The sequence below is a fragment of the Zootoca vivipara genome, chromosome 14 (genome assembly GCF_965207765.1).
Source record: "Zootoca vivipara chromosome 14, rZooViv2.hap1.1, whole genome shotgun sequence".
NCBI lineage: Eukaryota > Metazoa > Chordata > Lepidosauria > Squamata > Lacertidae > Zootoca > Zootoca vivipara.
In genome coordinates this window covers 29,762,608-29,785,800 of record NC_142597.1, presented here as the reverse complement: position 1 = coordinate 29,785,800, position 23,193 = coordinate 29,762,608, and the positions used below count along the sequence as shown (strand labels likewise).

Sequence of the window (23,193 nt, the reverse complement as noted above, 5' to 3'; positions counted from 1 at the left end):
TGAGGGAGCTGGGTATGTTTAGCCTGGAAAAGAGAAGTTAGCCATCTTCAAATATCTGAAGGGCTGTCACATGAAGTATCAAGCAAGCTTGTTTCCTGTTGCTCTGGGGTGGAGACGACGACAACCCAAACCAACGGCTTTGAATGAGAAGAAAGTCGATCCCAACTTTAGGAAGAACATCCTGGGAGTAAGAGCTGTTCGGCCAGGGGACGGACTCCCTTAGGTAGTGGGTTCTCCTCTGTCAGAGGCTTTTAAGCAGAGGTTGGATAGCCACCTATCAAGGATTCTTCTGCTGCAATTCCTGGATTCCATGGCGTCAGATTAGATGACCCTTGGTGTCCCTTCCCGCTCTACAATTCTATACTCCCACTAACAGAACCATAGAATTGCGGAGTTGGTATGGACCCCAACAGCCCATCTAGCCCAAGCCCCTGCAAACCAGGGCGTCAGCCCTCATACATTTTGAAACTATACCAGATCCTCTTAGCTTTACAAATGTCGTAGCAGTTTCATTGATACACCACGGGGTTTGTGAACAAAAAGGCCCAAATTTGTTTTATTGCATGTTTAATTTTAACCCTAGTTCAGTTGCATGGTCCTCTTTATTTCCCTCTTTAGTCTTTTATCTTGTTGAAGGTTGAATAAAGAAACATTAAAAACTTGCAAATAATTAACTAGATAACAACATGAATAGGAAGGTGCTCATAGAACTTTGGCCTCCAGGCTCCTGCATGAACCCACCTGAGGCTGCCTCTCCTCCTCTCTCCCTCTTCCTTACCTGGAGAGGAAGGCGTGATGCTGTGTGATGGCGTCACATTCGTAGCTGGAGCAGTCACTCTGTTTCCGTGGCAACGGTTGCCGGGGCTCCTCATCCTCCATCATCCCAGAGATGTCGATGTTGCTCTTGCTGAAACGCTTCAGCTCCCCCAGGTTGGAGTCTTCGCCTGAGAGGGGATTGTCCTGAAGGGAGAAGGCAGCAAAGGGAATACAGTGGTACCTTGGTTTAAGAACAGCTTAGTTTATGAACAACTTGGATTAAGAACGCTGCAAACCCGGAAGTAGGTGTTTTGGTTTGTGAACTTTGCCTTGGAATAAGAACATGTTCCGCTTCCTGTTGAGTGTGTTCCATTTGTAAATTGAGTCCCCCGCTGCTATGGGAAAGCATGCTTTGGTTTAAGAATGCTTTGGTTTAAGAACGGACTTCCGGAACGGATTAAGTTCATAAACCAAGGTACCACTGTATTGGGTTGCCATTGGGACGACCCGGGTGTGTGTGTGTGTGTGTGTGTGGGTGTGTGGGTGTGTGTGGGTGTGTGTTCAAAAGGGAAAAGAGAACATGATGGGAAACAAGAGGAGCTGGAATCTTGTTATGTAGAGGCCTTCATCCACTAGGGGGCATTCGTGGTGCAAAAATCGGCAATGCACAGCCATCAAAATCTACTCCCAAAATTTGGACAGGTTTATAGTGGCAGGGAGAGAGTGGGATAAAGCAGGGATAAGAACATGAGAAGAATCAGCTGGATCAGGCCAATGGCCCATCTAGTGCAGTGTCCTGTTCTCACAGGGGCCAGCCAGATGTCCCAATGGGAAGCCTAAATGCAAGACCTTATCAAAAGAGTGACACTCTCCCCTCCTGTGGCTTCCAGTAACTGATTTATTTATTTCATTACATTTACACCCCACCTTTTCCTCCGAGGAAGCTCAAGGGGGTGCAAGTAGTTCTCCTCCTCCTCCTCCCCATTTTATCCTCACAACAACCCTGTGAGGTAGGTTAGGCTAAGAGTGGCTGACTGGCCAGTGAGCTTCATGACGGAGTGAAGATTCAAACACTGGTCTTTCCCAGGTCCTAGCCCCAGACGCTAACCGCTACACCACACCACCTTATATTGGGTCTCTGGGCCTCTTGCAAAAAGGCTTGCGATTTTTCTTAGCATCCTATCCCTCTACCCTTAATAGTAGTCCGACGGACAGAAATTCAACAGGTGCGGCTGCAACTATTGTTTTGCCTCCAAAGCTTCCTCAATGTGCTTTTCCGGTGGATAGGAGGAGCATTGGATTTCCCAAGCAGAAGGGTGCCTGAGATCTCTCGGGAAGCCTGCCAGGCCTGACTCCCACCCCCCACCCCACTCCCAAGAGGAAGGGACTGTACCTGGGCACTGCTGGCACTGCCTCTCCTGCTGCTGGACTGGCTTCCATCTGCCAAGCCGGTGCTGTAGCAGATGGCATCGAACCCCATAATTCCTCCCACGCAGTCCCCAATGAGGCACACCTGGAAGGGGAAGGAGAAGAGAAGGGCGGCCAGGTTGGTAGGGCATCCCCTCGCAGCAAAGTCCATAGAACTATAGAATCATAGAGTTGGAAGAGACCACAAGGGTCATCCAGTCCAACCCCCTGCCAAGCAGGAAACACCATCAAAGCATTCTTGACATATGCCTGTCAAGCCTCTGCTTAAAGACCTCCAAAGAAAGAGACTCCACCACACTCCTTGGTAGAAAATTCCACTGTCGAACAGCTCTTACTGTCAGGAAGTTCTTCCTAATGTTTAGGTGGAATCTTCTTTCTTGAAGTTTGAATCCATTGCTCCGTGTCCGCTTCTCTGGAGCAGCAGAAAACAATCTTTCTCCCTCCTCCATATGACATCCTTTTATATATTTGAACATGGCTATCATATCACCCCTTAACCTTCTCTTCTCCAGGCTAAACATACCTAGCTCCCTAAGCCGTTCCTCATAAGGCATTGTTTCCAGGCCTTTGACCATTTTGGTTGCCCTCTTCTGGACACGTTCCAGCTTGTCAGTATCCTTTTTGAACTGTGGTGCCCAGAACTGGACACACTACTCCAGGTGAGGTCTGACCAGAGCAGAATACAGTGGTACTATTACTTCCCTAGATCTAGATGCTATACTCCTATTGATGCAGCCCAGAATTGCATTAGCTTTTTTAGCTGCTGCATCACACTGCTGACTCATGTCAAGTCTGTGGTCTACCAAGACTCCTAGAACCTTTTCACATGTACTGCTCTCAAGCCAGGTGTCACCCATCCTGGTCCCAGAGGCCTCATCCGGACCCACCACCCAGCATGCGCACACCCACACCCACCTAAAAAGAATCAAACAATCCCCAAACCCACCAACAGAAGTCAAGAGAGCCTCCACCACTACACAAAGAGACAGGATTCAGGTGATGTGAAAGCATAAGAACCAATGGTCCATCTAGCCCAGCATCCTGTTCTCACAATGGCCAAGCATGAAACCCACATGCAGGACCCGAGCACAACAGCCCTCTCTCCTGCTGTGGCTTCCAGCAACTGGCATTCAGAAGCATCGGAGGCAGAGTGCTGCCATCCTGGCTAGTAGCCCTGGAGAGCGCTCTCCTCCTCCGTGATTTTATAAGACGGTTATTTTAAAGCCATCCAGGTTGGTGGCCATCACCGCTTCCCACGGGAAGGAGTTTAAACTGCAGTGTGTGAAGAATGGCTCACAAGGACAAAACTTTGTAAGTTAAAATTTATTTTCCACTGTGTATAAGGCAGATTTCTATGTACAGGTGAAACTCGGAAAATTAGAATACCGTCAAAAAGTGCATTTAATTCAATAATGCAACTTATTATTTTCCATTTTTCTTTTAATTTTTGCAAATGCTTTCTTTTGGAAATTCTACAGTAATAAAACTAATAGTTACAAAAATACAAAAATAAACATCGCTATTGCATTTCATTAATTACATTCCATTTATAATTGACCTGTCTAATGACAAATAATTACAATTACAACAAATAAAGGCTTGTGCTTTGCATGTCATGCATCTATTGCATATATTGGTTTCACCTTTTAAGTTGCATTACTGAAATAAATGCACTTTTCGACAATATTCTAATTTTCCGAGTTTCACCTGTAGTTTCCAGTTGCCTTGATTCCATTTAAAGAAAAGGAATGCACAAGTTCAAAGTATGAAAGAGAAAAAGGGAGAGAGAAATGCCCAGTGGTTAGAGGCAAGAACCTTAGCAAAGCTGCTGTCTGTGGACTGGCTGATCCCATTAAACCCTGGCCATTGTGTTCTCCATCCGAGAGAGGCATGATCGTACCTGCCCATTAAATCCACTCCCGTCAGGAGACTTGAGAAATTCATTGTAAACCTGGTTGGCTCGGCTGATCACCATGGCAACCGCATCTTGGTACTGCGGGGAGGAGATGGCCAGCAGTGGTAAGGCAGCCAGAGGGATGTGGTCTTCGCTGCTGCTCAGGGAGGTCTCATCATAGCTGTAGGGATTCAGGCTGGGGGTGGGGGACAAGGGGATAAGAAAAGGGACAGCACAGGGAATTAGTCAGGGCTAAAAGGCAGGTGCAAAATCACAAGGGCCATTTACACCAGGATCCTCATCTGTATTACTTATTTTCAGATTCTCTTTAAAACAAACAAATTAGGTTGGGGAAGTACTTATTGCCAACAGGAAGGTCAAATTGCTGGTTTCCTGTTTCCTTTGCACCAGGGAGAGACACCAATGGAAATAATCAGAAAATGATGGGGGACTCGCATTTTCTGCATTCCTCTTTAGCTGGAAGAGGAACCTGGCTCTCACCCGCAGTTTGCCTGGCGGTCTGGCACTTGCTTCCCCATGGAACACGAGGGTAGTAAAAGGCACTGGGTGCAAGGAGCACTCCGGCTGCTGTGACCTGCCCCACCCACCCACCCCTGTCCCATTCCTGGAAGCACAGGTTATCCTGCTAAAATAAAAAAAATTCCTTCAGTAGCACCTTAAAGACCAACTAAGTTTTTATTTTGGTATGAGCTTTCGTGTGCATGCACACTTCTTCAGATACAGTGAAATGGAAGTTTCCAGGCACTTATGTAGAGAAGGGGTGGGGAGGGGTGGGGATGGGGAGGGGGGATCACTCAGAAGGGTGGTGGAAATGGGTGATTGACTGACTGATAGCTGTAGATGACCGCAAACGACTGCAAATGGTTTTGCATGAAAAAGCAAGGGTTGAGATGGCTGAAGATCGCTTATCATGTATAATGAGATAAGAATCCGATATCTCTGTTCAAACCAGGTCCCTCCATAGTTTTGAGCTTGGTGATAAGTTGCAATTCAGCAACTTCTCTTTCCAGTCTATTTCTGAAATTCTTTTGTAGTAAGACAGCTACTTTGAGATCTTGTATAGAATGTCCTGGGAGATTGAAGTGTTCTCCTACTGGTTTTTCTGTCTTCTGGTTCCTGATGTCAGATTTATGTCCATTTATCCTTTGGCGTAGGGTTTGGCCTGTTTGTCCAATATAGAGAGCTGAAGGGCACTGTTGGCATTTGATGGCATACACAATGTTAGAGGATGAGCAATTAAATAGTCCTGAGATGGTATGTTGGATGTTGTTGGGGCCAGTAATGGTGTTGTCTGGGTGTATGTGGCAGCAAAGTTGGCATCTGGGTTTATTGCAGGCTCTGGTACCAGTGTCCATGTTAAGTCTGGTGGTTGTATTATTGTGGGTGAGGAGTTGTTTAAGATTGGGTGGCTGTCTGTAGGCAATGAAAGGTCTTCCTCCCAGAGCTTGAGAAAGGGAGCTGTCATTGTCCAGGAGAGGCTGTAGATCTCTGATGATGCATTGTACTGTTTTAGCTTGGGAGCTGTATGTGATGACTAGTGGTGTTCTGTTATTTTCTTTTTTGGGTCTGTCTTGCAGCAGGTTCTCTCTAGGTATCTGTCTGGCTCTGTTGATCTGTTGTTTAACTTCATCAGGTGGATATTTTAGTTCTAAAAAGGTTTGCTGTAGATCTCTTAGGTGAGATTCTCTGTCTGTAGAGTTGGAACAGATGCGGTTGTAACGTAAGGCCTGGCTGTATACGATGGATTGTTTGGTATGTTTGGGATGGTAGCTAGAAGCATGTAGATATGTTTGTCGGTCAGTTGGTTTTCTGTATAAGGTGGTGTCTATATGTCCATCCTGTATTTTTATAGTAGTGTCCAAAAAATGTATTTCTTGCATAGATTGGTTCATTGTTAGGTTGATGGTGGGGTGAAAGTCATTGAATGTCTGGTGGAAGGTTTCCAGGGTCTGTTGTCCATGTGTCCAGATAATAAAAATATCGTCAATGTATCGCAGGTACAGGAGAGGTTTGAGTGGGTAGGAGTTAAGGAAACGTTGTTCTAAATCTGCCATGAAGATGTTGGCATACTGTGGGGCCATGCGGGTGCCCATGGCTGTGCCGCTGATCTGGAGGAACAGGTCATCACCAAATTTGAAGTGGTTGTGGGTAAGGACAAAGTGGCAGAGTTTGGTAGCAAAACTCTGCTACCTGGTTATCCTGCTAATAGGGTATTTTAATGGTTATCCTGCTAATAGGGTATTTTAATGGGAGTAAACTGAAGGAGTGTGCTAGAGATGACGAGATAAGAAACTGCAAAAATGAACCCAGCTACAAGGATTTAAAAGGCTTGGATTGAGAGGGGATTTAATTCGGTGAAAGAGACGATGAGGGGAGGGGAGCCCATGGTTTGCTTATATCAAAGTTTTTCTCTACATTTATGATATGGCAACCCTCCCCAGAATGCAAGTTTTATTTAAAAAATATCTGTACAAGTGAGGAAGGAAGAAATTGGAATATACACACCGAATTTAACAAAATTGGACCTGCGTGTGTGAGAGAAAGGAACTGAGAGGATAAAATTGGTATTGTTATAATGAAGAGGCTGCTATTGGAACGATATTGGAAAATCAATAAAAACATTTTTTGAAAAAAAGGAAGGACAAATTACATGTTATGCTGTGCAGAAGGAGTCCTGTGTGTCTGTATTTGCTGCATATTAAAAAATCCCACCAAACAGCGCATAATTTTTCAGGGTCCTCCGAGCCTTTGGCAACACATAATTAATGAGTTGTTTTTTCAGCTAATGCTAAACTCCACATATTTTAATAACAAAGCTAAACTTGGAAATCCTGCAAGGTTTCCATTTGGGGGCAACTGAGGTTCTGATAGCTGACAGCATCCACGTCAAGTGTTCCTGAGAGCTGAAACCTTCAGCTGATTTAATAAACAAAGATGGAATGGGATGTTTGAGTATTCCGGTCGTTTCCTGACAAACCATTGTCCAGGAGTTGAATACTTGTGGGCAGTCCCACCGCAAATGAGAAATGCTGCCTTTTCTTCCACAGCCCCTCCAAGAGTTCTGAGAATATTTTGACATCATATGGGCAGTTTGCAAACTGGTGTACAGTTCCCTCTGTGTAGGATTTTCCTGGAACACCTAAGCTGGGGCTGGCCTATATGGTTTAAATTACCAAAGTCATTTAGAATCCTTGGTTTTTCTGTGCAGGTCTTTTCTCCCACGTACGTTCAAGACCTAATCAGTTTGTCTGTATTGCTGAGACTCACCTTGTGCTTCAACACTTCCCAAAGCCAAAGCAGTTTGTAAATTAAAAAAAGAATTATTTTTGTTTAGAACTAATGCACATTCTTACAGAAAGGGGCTGTATGCTGGAAATGGAATGCTGGAAATGTTTTTGCTGAGGTGTGTTATGTGGGCGTGTTCAGAGATATCTGAAGTTGCTATCCATATTTGTTTTGTATTGGCCAGATCCTAAATATCTGCAGATAGGATCATAGAATTGTAGAGTAGGGAGGGGCGCTCCAAGGGTCACCCAGTCCAACCCCCAGCAATGCAGGAATCACAGCTCAAGAATCCCTCAGAGTTGGCCTTCCAACCTCTGATTAAAAATCACAGCTAAAGAATCCGTAAATCGAACCTAAAGAATCATCATGCCTGTTGCCACAAGGGGGCAGCATTGCCCAGCCTTGGCTATTGGTTCCCTATGACCACCTGCTCCTTCTGCAGAACCCCAGGGCTGGGATCTGTTATGATGAGACACGCAAGCTCGTAAGTCAGCACTCTGCTCTCGTTCTCCAAATCTATCCAAAAGACTCCAGTGCCTGAGATGTGCTGCCTCCAAAACAGCTCAAGCGTTCCTGCTGGATCCGTCCATCCGTGGTCATTTTGAAAGGGCCTTTGAGACACAACAGGTATGAAAAGGTCTCGGGGGGAAAGTTAGAATATCTAAGAAAATAAGTCAAAGACACAGCTCAGATGAGAAAAGTGGGCTGAAGCAATGGCTGTGGAATGAGTGCCATCAGAGCACAGAATCATAGGAAACTGCCTGATACAGAGTCAGGCCTCTCCAGCTTCTCCAGAAGTTCAAACAGGAATCTCTTCCGTGGAGATGCTGCTGGGGATTGAACCTGGGACCTTCTGCATGCAAAGCGGATGCTCTACCACTCAGCTATGGCCTTGCAGGCTCAGAAGACAAGCAGTCCACCAACTAAGAAACCCATGCAGCCCACCACCAAGAAACCACTGCTCCATGAAAGAGAGAATGTACAAGAGCAGAACAGCAAGGGAGGTTCGGGTGGCTCAAGTAAGCAAGCCAAGCCACTCTCACCTGGGCAGGGGAACCACAGCAGTTGCCCTTTGCAGAGTGCAAGGAACGCCCCTCACCCCTTGCCCACACAAATGTGCTCACCAGCTGTCCCTAAGGAGGCAGCTTTTGCTATGCAAGATTTCTAAACGGCCTTGCAAGAACGCTGCTTCCAAGGCAGCTGGTGCTCCTGAGGAAAGGTAGATTTGCTGTAGGTAGGATTTGCCTTTTGATGCAGACTTGATGGGGAAGGGTCCGGTGTCCAGGCAAGAAGCCTCCTCCCACCGGGGAGTTGGTCCAGATTGCACAAGCTGAAAAGGTATCCATAACAACAGAGCCCCTAGCAACTGTGTCCAAGCTGCATCCATCTCCAACTCAGCCAAAGGTGTTGAGTCCGTCTTGGCAGGAATGCGAGAAGTCTTATCTGCAAAGGGTCCTCCAGGAATTGGTCACCAGGAGCTTTCAAGTGTTATTAGAATCATAGAATTGTGGAGTTGCAATGCAGAAATCACAGCTGGGGCTCCCCAAACCTGCATTCAACAGGCATCTCACCTCTCGAAATGCCACCACGGTGTGGAGGCAACAGCAGTACTGGCAAACTTAATACTTTTTTTTGCCACAATCACTGCCACAGAGCAGTGGGCCTGAAAATGGGCTCTGATCCTCGGTCATGTTCACAGAATCACTGAACTGTAAAGTTGGAAGGGACTCCTAAAGGACATCCAGTCTGACCCCTATTAAGGATGGGTTTTCTTGCCATTTGCAGATCTCTCCCATGGAAGATCAAGGTGCTGACACTGTCCTACGACTGGCCGGGAGGCTGGATGCCCCCGGGACAGAAAGAGTCACTTTGGCTCCATCCCAATGGAAAGACTGGCCAGCCTCCTTCGGTATTCTCTTAACATAAGAACATAAGAGGATCAGGCCAATGGCCAATCTAGTGCAGCATCTTGTCCTCACAGTGGCCAACCAGAGACCCAAGTGAGAAACCAGCAAGTCGAATTTGAGCACAAGAGCACTGCCCCCTCCTGTGCTTTCAAGCCACTGGTATTCAGAAGCATCGCTGCCTCTGAATGTGGAGGCAGAGCAAAGCAGGGTTGCCATATTTCAAAAAGTAAAAACCAGGACAACCCAAAAGTTGTTGAGGTTTTTTGTTTTTTTTAGGAAACCCACAAAATTGTTGAGCTTTTTAAAAAACAAACAAACAAAATTTTTCGATTGACTTGCCTAAGATCCAGGACAAAGCGCTGCCTTTCAGAAATCCCCCCCCCCGGGACGTCAATTCTGTCTTTGAAATCCTGGTCATGTCTGGGAAAATCCGGACGTATGACAGCCCGAGAGCATAGCCATCCTGGCTCGTAACCCTTGACCGCCCTCTCCTCCTCCATGAATTGTTGGTGGTGACTTGGGAGTGAGTTCCAAAGTTTAGCTCTGCGCTGAGTGAGGAAGGACTTTCCTTTCTCTGTCCTGAATACTGGCCTCCTCTCTGGAGGAAACCTGGTTTCCCTTCTCTGGAGACCTGACATGGTTGCCTCTGGCCAAAATGATATGGGAGATACCCTTGATTGGATGGCACAAAGAGGAACGCCAGCAGGACAAGGTGATCTCTAATTATTTACAAAGCAGTTTAACTCAATTAATGTCGCTGAAGGCGCAGCAGCAGAAAATGCCAATTAGGGCAGGAGAGATGTTTTGACACAGGCACCCGTTCCATAACTGCCAATTATGGTGATGTGATGATGTTTTGAGGGCAGAGGAAGGAGCGGCTCAGGCTCCGGATTTATTTCACCATCCACAGAATGATTGCTGAAGATTATTCTCCGAAAGATTTTAATCATAGCTTGTGACCTGAGTCTCTTCACGCTCCTGCCTTTAACGTCTCAAGTCAGTAGAGCATGAGACTCTTAATCGTAGGGTCATGGGTACAAGCCCAACATTTGGGCAAAAGATGATGCATTGCAGGGGGTTGGACTGGATGACCCTTGTGGCCCCTTGCAGCTCTAGACATCTATGATTCTATGGAAGAATACTAGAATCACAGAATTGTAAAGTTGGAAGGGTAAACTGGTCCAGCTCCTCCCAGCAACGCATTAGAAATGGAACCCAAACGAAAGGGGTACGAGGCTCACGTCAGCCGCCCATTGGTAGGCGACAAGATGGAGCAAGATTGTTTTCTGCTGCACCAGCGGGTAGGACCTGAAATAATGGATTCAGGTGGCAAGAAATTTAGATTCTAAGTAAACATTAGGAAGAACTTCCCAATGGCAAGAGCTGCTTGACAGTGGAATGGGCTCTCCTTCTTTGGAGGTTTCCAAACAGACATTGCATGGCCAACCGTCAAGGATGATTTATCTGTGGTTCCTGCATTCCATAGGGTTGGGCTAGATGACCCTTGGGAACCCTCTTCCAACTTTAGAGTTCTGTGAATCTAGGGATGGAGGAGAGGTCACTTGAGATAACGAGCCCCACCCCACCCCACCCCACAATGAGCTGCAAAATTCTCCCTTGGCAGACAAGTCAAAAGTCTTTCCAGAGGTCTTGCTACCCTACCTGCCCCCAGAACAAATGTTTCAGAATGCATCACTGAGCCGGGTGGCTCCTTCCCCCACCCTACACCCACCCCCCAAACCCTGCACTTGGCTTTGCTTGAGGATTTCATCCTGTCTGCAAATCGACCAGATTTGCATTTCTCGAACTAAGAGGTAGATCGTAATGCAGTTAATCATTCACTTCGGGGACTCTATGTACCCCAAAAAAATCATATTTGAGATTCAAATGCCTGTTTGAGAATAAAACACATGCAAATTTCGCAGAGCGGAACATGCAGAAATGATGCAAATTTCCCCAATGGCTTCTTGGAAAACAAAAATGCAGGATTTGTTATGGTAAAAGAAGGAGAAAACAGGGAGGCAGGCTGGAACTCATTGTATATCTCCCCCCACCCTCTGTTTTCCATGAAGACTTAGCTGGTAGCTTCATGCTAAGCAGATTGTTTTACCTCTGCAGCGAGAGAAGCACTAAATATCAGCCCAAACTCAGCAGAGCAAAAGCCAAATATTTCATCCTAAGCAGAGGCGTTTTTGCTTAACGGGGTCTCATTTTTCACTGGAAATGCCACACAGAAGCTTTGCTGTTCCATAAATTTGTCCACAGAGAGATCCCCGCAGGAGCCTCCGAAAAGCCAGAGGCAGTGAGCAGGGCTGAATGCCGTAGATTGAGCTGCTTGCTAAGTGGAGCTGAAGGATCGCTCGCGTTAACTTGCTATGAAAATTGCCACCAGCTTAAAATCACTCCTATTTGTTTTCTCTTTATGAATCCAGCACTTCTAATCCAGACGTGTCTCGCCATCTAGCCCAGCATCCTGTTTTCACAGCGGCCAAACAGACCCCCAACGGGAAACCAGCAAGCAAGACCTGAGCACAACAGCCCTCCCCTCTCCTGTGGTTTCCAGTAACTGGTATTCAGAAGCGTTGCTACGGTACAAACATAGCATTGTAGTGTTGGAAGGGACACCAAGGGTCGTCTAGTCCAACCCCCTGCAATGCAGGAATCTTTTGCCCAACGTGGAACTCAAACCCACAACCCTGAGATTAAGAGTCTCATGAGCTATCACAACTGTGGAGGCAGAGTATACCCTCCGTGGCTAGTAGATTTCAGTAGCCTTATTATCCTCCTCATTATACTGTTTAGTTCTCTTTCAAAGCCATCCGAGTTGGTGGCCATCACTGCCCCCAGTGGGAGAGAGTTCCATAGTTCAGCAATACACTGCATGCAGAAGGACTTTCTTATATCTGTCCTGAATCTTCCAACTTTCAGCTTCACTGGACGTCCATGAGTTTTGGTGTCAAGAGGGAGGAAAACTTTTCTCTATCCACTTTCTCTAGGCCATACATTGATTTCTATACACCTCTATCATATCTCCTCTTGATCACCTTATTTCAAAAGCTAAAAAGTCTCAAACACTGCAACCTTTCCTTATGGGGCTGTCGCTCCGTCAATCATTTTGCTCGCCCCTTTCTGAACCTTTTCCAGCTTCACAATATCCTTTTCAAGGCGAGGCACCCAGTACTGTTTGCAGTATTTATTTGTCCGTACAACAGAAGCCTGCGAAGAAGATCCCGGCTCTTCCCATTTCCCAGGTGGGAGGCTGAGCCTAAGGGAGCAAGGCCAAAGCACAGGTTTCCCCTTTCCTCACTCAGGACTAGTTGACTGCACAGTGCAACACGGCAGCCAAAAACCCACAGGAAACTCACTTTGCCATGAGGGAGAAGGCTTCTGAGCAGACAGCTGGGCAAGGGACGAGCTTGATCAGGATGTGGCCCAGGGCAGCCGGGAAGTGGGCCTTTGTGACCTTCTCGAACACCGACGTGAAGGTGTTGATGTCACTCATCTTGCTGCTGGGCTCCCCGCTGCCTGTGTCCAGGATGTTGCCCCCATGCAGGACCAGGATCAAGACGTGGGTTTTGCAGTTCTGCTGCTGACCCCCTTCCTGGAGAGAGAGAGAGAGAGAGAGAGAGAGAGAGAGAGAGAGAGAGAGAGAGAGAGAGAGAGAGAGAAAGAAAGAAGTGGACCAAGCTATATACATACCTAGAAGAGCAAACCAACCTGAGGATAAAGGCCTGAGCAGATTTCGCTTTGGAGTCAAGGGATAATGGAAACCTCGTGAGAAAAACCAAAGAGCCTTGTGGCATGGCAGTGCTGGGGCTTCTACAAGGAATGAGTGAATTGCAGGGCTGGAAGGGAACTCCAAGGGCCATCTATTCCAACCACCTGCAATGCAGGAATCCCAGCTCAAGAGTCCCTGTCAGGTGGCCATCCAATCTCTGTTTTAAAACCTCCAACTAAGGAGAGCCTGCCACCTGCTGATGTTCTGCTGTCAAACAGCTCTTACCCTCAGAAAGTTATCCCCAACGCTCTCGCCAGATTCTCCTTTCTTGTCATTTCTTGTCATTTGAATCTACTGGTTCGGTTCTTCCCCTTTAGAGCTGAAGAAAACATTCTTGTCCCCTCTTCCTTTAGATCTTTGAAGATGGCTACCATATCTCCTCTCAGTCTCCTCTTTCCCAGGCTAAACATACCCAACTCTCTCAACAGTTCCGAAAGCACCTTCAAACAGAGTTTGGATGGCCATCTGCAAGGAAATCTTGAGCTGGTAGATCACTGGGTGTCTGTGGTAGATCTTTGGTAGATCACTGGCTCCCCCCAAAGAAGCTGAACAACTGGTGCTCCCCTAAAAAAACCCCTCAACATTTTACCTCCTCCCTGGGGGGGAAAACCTCAACAACTTTGACCCAAACCGCCCCCACCCATTGCCAGTTTTTAACTCTGTGAGTAGATCACAGTCTCTTGGGAGTTGGCCACCCCTGGCCTAAATGACCCTTGGGGTTCCCTTCCAACCCTACATTCCTACAATTCTATCACCCTCGCCACGTTAAAAACCAGGAGAAATTACAATAAAGCTTTGTTTAATTTTTTTTATATTAAAAAAAACAAAAAACCCACACCCCATGGCGTCCAAAACTTTCCTCTGCAGAGCCCAGCCCCTCTCCCACACACTGCCCATCTATTTACTGAAATGTGATATGGTCAAGGCCGACAGCGGGCGCTCACCTCACTCTCCTCGTGGATCTCAATGCTGCCTTGCGCAGGATAGCGGTGCTTCCTCAAAGAGGCTCTGTAGAGCTCCCCTGCAGGAAAAGAAAGAAATCGGGGTTACCTTTCAAACCCTTTTACTCCTGGTTCTCCTGGACAGCCGCCAAATGGGCTGCTGAATTTTCTCTCCTGCCAGCCCAAATATAATAGTCACAATCTGCAGGGACCCTTCTTCTCCGTCCCACCACCCTCACAGTCCTGCTTGATGAGGACGCAGGACAGGGCCTTCTCAGTAGCTGCTCCCAGGCTTTGGAATTCCCTCCCTAGAGACGCCAGACTGGCTCCCTCCTCGTTGTCCTTCCTCCAGCAGCCGAAGACTCCTATATTCTCACAGGCCTTTGGGAACTGACTGTTGCTTTTTCTTCTTTTTTTAAGGAAGTGGCTCTTTTAATAGTGCTGTGCTGATTTTACTGTCTGTGTTTTAATAGACTTGTTTTCTATTTGGCTTTAATTTCTGCTAGAGTTTAATTACTTTCTAACCATCACGTTTTATAGGTTTTTAGCTTTTTGTATTTTATCTGCATTGTTTTGATTTCTGCAAACTGCCTTGAGTCCCAGTCTGGAAAGAAAGCAGGATATAAATAAATATAGTAATAGTAATAACAGCAGAAGACAGAGGGCAAGGAGGGGAGAGTGTGTGCATATAGTATGGTCTGACTTGTATAAACTTGTACATTATTATTATTATTATTATTATTATTATTATTATTATTATTATTATTTCCATTACCTGTAATAAAGAAAGTACCGGTAGAGACCCAATTAATAATGAAATATCCGCAATAATAGGAAACGGGTGTATTATAATTTACCTAATTTAAATCTGAAGTTGGTTTTATGTACATGCAGAAATTTCTTTATGATGTCTCATTGTTCTATACGTTGTTGATTTTGATTTAGTTTTTAGTTTTATGAATCAAAATGGGATCTTGCAGGCAGCAGACTCCCCTGCCCCAGAGAACAGGGGCACAACTTCCTGCACTGCAGGGGGTTAGACAAGAGGACCCTTGGGGTCCCTTCCAACTCTACAATTCTGCGATTCCCCATTCGTAAGGTACCAAGGGGACGAGGGAGGGAGGCGAAAGGCCCACCAGGGGGCTCAATTAGCGCATTACATTCCTGAAATCTCAGGAGGAGACTCCACAAAATGTAAGGTGTGATGAAATTGTGAGGAAAGGTTTTTATACTCCCATATCCCACCCACCCCCGAAGCCGCTTGCTCAGTCGCTCTCCACACCAGGCTTTTCTTCCACCCGCTCAACTCTGTCTTCTCGCTCACTATCTCTTCTGCCTCTGTTAGTTGTCAAGGAAACAGCCGCAGGACAGAATCCGATTATCTCCGTGGCAAAACCTGACTGCCATGTCCATCTCTGGGGCAGCCACCAGGACCTCTGCCCCTTCTGCCCCCACTGCCCCCATTTTGCATTTTGATGGCAAACTCTGCACCAGTTTTGGGGAGCAGCCACAGGGCCAGAACTCCCTTCTCTCGCTTCCAGAGGCTTCTCTCCTTGGCTCCACCTGTGTATGTACGCACTGCCCCCTCCCTGGGACGGCACCAGCAGAGGATGGGGTCCTGCATTTGAAGACTCCTGCCCCACATTATACAAAACCTTCCTGTCAGGGAAGAAGACTCCTCACACTTCCTCTTCGCTGCGCTAGTTTTCTACAGGCAGGGTTTGTTTAAAAGATGCCAGAGGATATTTTTAAAAATGAGATCCCTGCAGTCTCAAAAAAAAGGGGGGGGTGCTGGCCCAGAAAATGTGCTCTGATCGAAAGTGGCTCTACTCATGGGCAACAGAGTGAGGTGGGGTATCTGAGAGACAAAAGGTTGGGGGTCCCAGCCCCTTTGACTGCTGGCTTTCTACATGCAGGGAATTCTAAACATGGAGCAGGGGAATTCAAAACTGCGATCCCTCTGAAGGGCGTACTGCCACGCTTGGCAAATCCACACTGTGATCAACTCCCACCCGGAAACCAATGTCCCCACTGTGGAAGGACGTGTGGATCCAGAATTGGCCTCCACAGTCACGGACCCATTGTTAAAACCGTGTTTATGGAAGACAATCTTATTCAGATATGAGTGATCGCCAAAGAAGAAAGAAGAAGAAGCCACTACAGTTTTGGCCACTTGACTACCTCACATTTATTTCTTTATTCCACAAAATTTATACGTCGCTTGATAGTTTTAAAAAAGTGGTTTACAAAAAATTAAACAAGAAAAGTATCAACATGAAAAATCAACAATAATAATTCAATAGTTTTTTTAAAAAAAGTTAAAATAATGGTAGACTAAAAACAGATGAAAACACACGCCAGCTTTCTGAAGATCTAGGTAGGCATATCTAAACAATAATCTTTTTAGTATGTATCAAAATGGGTATACAGTGAAGGTGCCTGCCTGGTGTCAATGGGCAGAGAGTTCCAGATGTGCAGGCGTTGCCACACTAAAAGATGGGTTTCTTACTAATGCAGAACGGGTATTTTGTGGCTCCCTGTAACAGGGCCAGCTCTGCTTATTGAAGCGGTTGAGTGGGCATGAACATGTCGTAGAATGTAATGCAGGACTTCAAAAGCAGACTAGCACAATAACATCACCCTAGAAAAGTGTTACATCTTTTTGCATCGAGGCTGGGCAACAAGAGAGTTCCTTGCTGTGAGGATTTGCCTGGGGAAATTCCTTTTGTGTGGGAGCTGAATCACCTGATGCCACAGTCAACAAAGGATCAACATGGACATGCAGGGAATGAGCCTATGAGGAGGGCAATTCAGCCGGTTGGAGGTGGAAATCCTGAGTTGCGGATTGTTCCCAAAGACCATCCATTGCAGAAAACATCCGGCTCTATTTCTCCGTAAGGTATGAATCAGTAGAGGCCACGCAGTCCCTGGGCCATTGCCAGGACGCAGGGGTAAAATGGATGAGGAGAAACAAGCCGAGCTTGAATCCTGGCAAGATGGAGGCACTGTGTGTGAGAAGCTCCTGTGTCTGGGAAATTGCACAGTTGCCTACCCTGGATGGCTTTGCTCTCCCCCCGAAGGAGTAGATTCACAGTTTGGGGTGGCTTCTGGATCCAGCTCTGTCACTGGAGGCCCTGGTAGCATCAGTAGCTAAAAGTGCCTTTTACCAACTGTGGCTATTTCAACAGCCATTCCTGTCCCCGGAAAACTTTGCCATAGTTCATTCATTGGTTGCTTCAAAACAGGATTGCCGTAATGTGCTCTATGTGGGACTTTCTTTGTGCTTGATCTGGAAGCTGCAGTTAGTGCAGAATGCCATAGCATGATTGCTGACAGGAGTGAGATCTTACAAGCATACCACACCTGGTTGCTGATTCCCTACCTGGCCAGGTTCAAAGGTGCTACTATTAGTATACAAAGCCTTAACAACATAGAACCAGTTGACCTGCGAGGTTGCCTTCTCAACATGTGCCCACTCGACCGCTTTGATCGGCAGAACTGGCACTGCTACAAGTGCCACATAATACGCATTCTGCATTGATAAGAACTCTGTCATATAGTGTGGCAGCACCTATCACGTTGGAACTCCCTGCCTTTTGACATCAGACAGGCCCCTTCACTGTACTCTTTTCGTTGCCTGATGAAAACATTCCTCTTTTGATAAGCCCACCTAGATGTTTAGAAAGCTGTTGCAAGTTTTAATTCAGATTTGGTCTACCGTTATTTTAACCTTTCAGAAGTTTGAAATTATGGTTGCTGATTTTTCTTAGTAGCAAAATTATTGGGGGTTTTCCGCTTTTTTGTACACTTCTTTGGGTGTCTTTCTCCCCCCCCTTCTTTCCAATGAAGTGTATAAATTTTGTGGATGAAATAAAATGCCCCCCTTTTTGTTTTTGTTTTCAGCCAACTTTGTTTTTATTGATTCATTGTTTTTATTTATTTAATTCCAGTGAATACATGGGACATCTCCTGCAGCCCTAAAAGGGTGTGGGGTTCTTCACAGTCCGAGGGCCACATTCCATTCTGGTCACATGCTGGCGCTGTGTGGGGCCAGAGGCAAAAGTGAGCAAAGCTCCAGGATGCTGCTGAGGCAACGTGCATGTTCTGCCTCAGCAGCAGGATCGCTGGCTGAGGTCCTGAAACCCACACCAAGGTCACTCTCCAAGGTGCTGATCTTACATCACATCCCTGCCTGCCTGGAAGCCAATGAATACTGGCTGTTTCCAAGGTGTGCTGGGGACTGTGAATGGTCCTGTCGTCCAAGTGGAAGGGAAACCGTGCAGCCAGACCCAATGGAAAAGGTGAAACCTGTGACCTTGCAGTTGAGCGTACACCAGGGATGAGGTTGTATGCAGGTCCCCAGAGCAAGAGAAGAGGAAGAGGACCATAAAGAAAACAGGGTGATTTCATTAGCTGCCTGAATGAAGCTGATTATGAGGGAAATGGTGTGTTGTTCTGTTTACTGGAGGAGTTTTAATGAGGTAAAATTATAAAAGAGACTTAGTAGGACTCAAAGAGGCTCCCAGGTGAGGCTCCAGCTTTTCGCCAGTTTTTCCTTGGCAGCCTTTTATACTGCCATTACAGCAAGTTATGCTAATTACATCATTATACAAACTATGGGAGCAAAGAAGGTAAATTAAAATCCCACACAGAAGGTAGAACTCAGCACGTGGATCAGAGTCCTCCATTCAAACAGCAGGGGGGAAAGTCCTGATTGGATATGGGCTTGTTTGAGAGCTTGTTTTGTTGTTGTTGGTGGTGGTGGTGGTGGTGGTGGTGGTGTTTACAATCCAGATCTGGAGAGGGAAGAACCAAGGCAAGCTTTGAAACAAGCCAGGTCCTGTGAGGAAGACGGGAGAGGGGAGAGGAAGAAAAAGAGGAGGAGGAGGAGGAGGGAAAGGGAAAGGGAAAGGGAAAGGGAAAGGGAAAGGAGGAGGACAGGAGGAGGACAGCATCTTGTCCAGTCTTGCAATTCTATGACCTGGAGGAAGAGTTGACCTCTGGACCAAAGGTAAACCATCTCCAAACTAAGAGCATCTACTATTTCAGATAACGCTGGCCAGGCTCAGTTAACTTTTCCTCTTCACACCGACAAGAATACTTGGCTGCTCCAGGCAACTCCTCTGCTGGCTGCTAAGTGGTTGTTCCTCAGTTGTGCTGCTTCTCCAGAGCAGGGGTAGCAAATGTGGTGCCCTCTACATATACTGCTGGATCTCAATTCCCAGCAGCCAGCAGGACCAGCAGTCAGGGACCATGGGAGTTGCAGTCCAAGAACATCTAGAGGGCACCCCATTGGCTAACCCTGTTCTGATCTATTCACTGCATTTACCTTTCTCCTGCAAGGAGGATCAAGGTGGCTGACATGGTTCTCCCCTTCCTCATTTAATCCCCACAACAAAGTAGGTTAGGCAAGAGTTGCTCAGCCCCTGGGGGCAGCAGCACCACCACCACCCACCGCTCTTGAGCAAGGCTGAGTCATCCACGGCCTACCCAACCCTCCTGAGTGACAAGGCCCAGGCCTCCCTGTCTTAACACGTTAGCCAGCCAGCCTTCAACCATCAAGACAGCAATCAGCTAGATGGGGATGGTGCCACCCAAAATGGAAGAGCTGTGCTTAATCAGAAAACACAGACCTTATTCCACATTCCAGGCAACCTGCCTCCATGGCTTCCTAAGGCATTTGTAGATAACAAGAAAACCGTCTCTGCTAAGATTTCTCAGAAGAGCTCCAGACCATGGAGGGAAAGATCTGAGTGGCTGAGAGGCAGCAGTGCTTCCTGGGGAAACCTCATAAGAATGTAAGCAGAGCCTGCTGGATCAAGCCAAAGTCTAGTCTAGCATCCTGTTCTCACAGTGGTCCAACCAGATTCCCAGTATGGGAAGCCTGCAAGCAGGAGAAGCAGAAGAGCACTATCCAGTTCTCTGTTGCCCGGTATTCAGAGGTAGACTGTCCCTGGGCATGGAGGTTCTGCTCTCAAAATAGACCTCCATAAGAAGAGCTCCCAAAGGGGGCGCGTTTACTCCACCATCACAAGGACATCAGATGAGGCTGCTGGATCAGGCCAATGACTCATCTTGCCCGGCATCCTGTTCTCACAGTGGCCAGCCAGAAGCTTTGGGGAAACTCACAAGCAGGATCCGAGCACAATAGCCCTCTCCTCTCCTGTGGTATTCAGAAGCATTTCTGCCTCTGACTGTGGGGGCAGAGAATGGCCATCAAGGTTGGCAGCTTTCAATAGTCCTCTCCTCCTTTAATTGTCCAATCCTCTTTCAAAGCCATCCAAGTTGGTGGCCATCACTGACTCTTGCAGAAGTGAGTTCCACAGTTTAACCATGCAGTGCATGAAGAAGAATTCAAGAGAATGTTAAGCCCAGTGTGGAACTCCTGCCTCAATGAAACCCTCCCCCTTTCATGCAGAGGCAGAAGGAGGGTTGAGTTAACGGGGGGGGGGGCAGCCTCATTAAATAAGCCTGACTTGAGCCACCAATGAATGGAACAGGAAAACTAATCTTAGCTGCAAGGGCAAAATCGTATCTCCCCATTTCACGTAATTTGCAGGGAGCAATTCAGAACCTGTTCCAAAGGCTTCCTGGCCTCCAACTGGGATGCTAGCAGGTAGGAAACAGGGACAAGCCAAGGATTCCACCCTGGAGAACAAGATGCTCTAAAACTGGCTTTTTCCTCTTTTCTTTGCAAGGGAAAAAAGCAACTCACCAGCAGGGTCTGTATTCAATAGCCGAGATCCTGCTGCAGGGCTGACACAGCAAAGCCCTGCATGGGAGAAGCATGCCAGGCTCTCTTTGTGGGAAGAAAATAATAAAAACGACAGGGGAAGATTTGGAATACAGTGGTACCCTGGGTTAAGGACTTAATTTGTTCTGGAGGTCCGTTCTTAATCTGAAGCTGTTCTTAACCTAAGGTACCACTTTAGCTAATGGGGCCTCCCGCTGCCGCCACGCTGCCGCCGCACGATTTCTGTTCTCATCCTGAAGCCAAGTTATTAACCCGAGGTACTATTTCTGGGTTAGTGGAGTCTGTACCCTGAAGTGTCTGTAACCTGAAGCGTCTGTAACCCGAGGTCCCACTGTAATGGTATCTGGGAGAAAGAAGTGGGGAGCCCTATGGCTTTCAAGTTAATTTCAGCCAGGTAGGTAGCAAAAGGGGGGGATAGGGAGGAGGAGAAGGAGAGGAAAGAGAGGCTCTGGCCCCCTGGCAGAATTTATTATTTGTTGTGTTTATATTGCATTTTTCCTTCATGGATATCAAAGTTGCATTCGAACCCTGGTCTCCCCAGTTACCAGTCCAGCACTCTGACCACTACACCACCACCCCCTCCAAGGGAATGAGGCCCTCAACAACAACAAAAACCAGGCCCCACACTCATTTCCTGGGGAGGGAAGCAGAAGGTCAAATGCAGCTACCCTCTGCTAGGTTTGGGAGGGCCATTTTGCACAGCAGATGGCAGAACTGCCCTGTCCTGCCCTGGACTGGGAACATGGCAGAAAGTAGCAGTCAACTGTACGGCATCCAGAGCTAACAGGGGTGCCCTTTAAAAGTCATAGCAGAGGCGCAGCATTGGGGGGTTGTGGAGGTGCAAGCATGCCCGCTGGCCATTCCTTCCTATCCTGGGCAACAATTGAGAGGGAAGAGCTGCTCCTGCCCACACAGTAACAGGTCTTCATACATTCCAGTGACATGGAGAACATAGGAGTTCCAAAGTGTCTTTGGAAAATCCAGTCCAGCTTCCAAGGCAGGACCTCTCCACAATATCTGGTTATCTGCTCCGCATCCTGTCTTGGGGAAAGGACAGCACCCACAGATGTCTGAACAGACCTGGTATTGGCAAGGTGCCTGTCAAGGGGATTGTTGCGGCTACTCCCGAGTAAAGACGCTCCAACCCGCTCTGTCTTTAAGAGCTTTATTGTGCATATTATTTACAGTGCAGAGATACTGTATCAGAAAACATGACTGCCTAGTCCGATTCAGAACCCGGGCAATGGCTTCTGTCGCCTTCTTGGACCAGCATAAAAGCCTGGGCACCCCAAAGCGCCTCCCCCTAGCCCTGCGTGTGGGCGCGTGCCTCAATTCGGGCGCCAGAAGGGGCTGCGTTCCTTCTCCCGTCCTTCGGCTGGAGCGTTGCAGAGGCTCTGGCACCTCGCTGCACTGTCCTTCCCCCTCTGGCCAGCTGGGTCTGTGCTGACACGTCTGAGAGCCCCCTCTCCACTCCGCTCCATTCCTCATTCCCTCCTCCTGACCCGCTGCTTGCGCTGTCACTGGGCGAAGTGCTGGTCAGGATGGCTGGGGGAGGGTCCCTGTATGGAGTCTCCCTGACAGTGCCTATTCCAAAGTGGTGCTCATGATCCTTGAGATGAAGATTAGCAGATAAACCAAGGTCCAGTAGCTGGACAGAGCGATGGTTTCAGGACCATGGACAGATCCCTTTGGGGGAGTCAGTGAAATTTTCAGGACTATGGACAGATCCTGCAGGGTTTCAGGACCTTGGACAGATCTCTTGCAGGGAGCCACTTCCCCAAAACAATTCCCACCTCCAAGGAAGACCTTTTCTCTCTGAGAAACAAATATGCTTAAAGGGGCAGCAGCCCTCATGCCCTGAGCCATCTCTGGTCACTTACTGCCTGGCATGGGTAGGATATCACAGGGGGCTGGGAGGGGGCTGGTGTGGGAGGGCCTCAGCCTCTTAAGGGCATCAGATGCAGGAAAGAGCTTTTCTGGAGTTTCTGGTTTGGGGATTCTGGGTTTGTGGGGTCCAGCCACCCCTTGCTCCTCCTCCTAGCCCTAGCTACTGCTGCTGCAGACCATTGCAGGAGCTGGGCTTCATAAAGCATCCATTGCTTCACAGGGGGACAAGGACTAATTGTCTGTCTTGCCTGCTGCAGAGAAGCCGAGAGCCACCAGGCAAGAAGGTTGATGAAAAGACAAGAAAAAGGCAGCAGGATAGAATTTTATAAAAGTGTACCATTAAACTGTGGAACTTGCTCTAACAGGAGGCCATGAAGGCCACCTATTTGGGTTGTACTTTAAAAGAAGATCAGACACTCATGGATGATAATAAGGCTATCAATGGCTACTAGCAATGATGGCTATTGTTCTGCCTCCATGGCTAGAGGCACTACTGTGTCTGAGTGCCAGCTGCTGGAAACTGCAGGAGGGGAGAGTGCTCT

General features: G+C 47.4%; 1 protein-coding gene across 2 annotated transcripts in view; it reads right to left on the bottom strand.

The window, feature by feature from the left end:
* PITPNM3 (PITPNM family member 3) overlaps positions 1-23,193 on the bottom strand; it is a 75,531-nt gene that overhangs the window by 15,707 nt on the left and 36,631 nt on the right. For both annotated transcript variants that reach the window (XM_035138852.3, XM_035138853.3), the window contains exons 5-9: positions 14,014-14,090; positions 12,657-12,892; positions 4,085-4,274; positions 2,150-2,269; positions 779-960 (exon numbers count right to left, since the gene is read on the bottom strand). In XM_035138852.3, the coding sequence (XP_034994743.2) occupies positions 779-960; positions 2,150-2,269; positions 4,085-4,274; positions 12,657-12,892; positions 14,014-14,090 (805 nt within the window). The remainder of the gene's footprint in view (positions 1-778; positions 961-2,149; positions 2,270-4,084; positions 4,275-12,656; positions 12,893-14,013; positions 14,091-23,193) is intronic.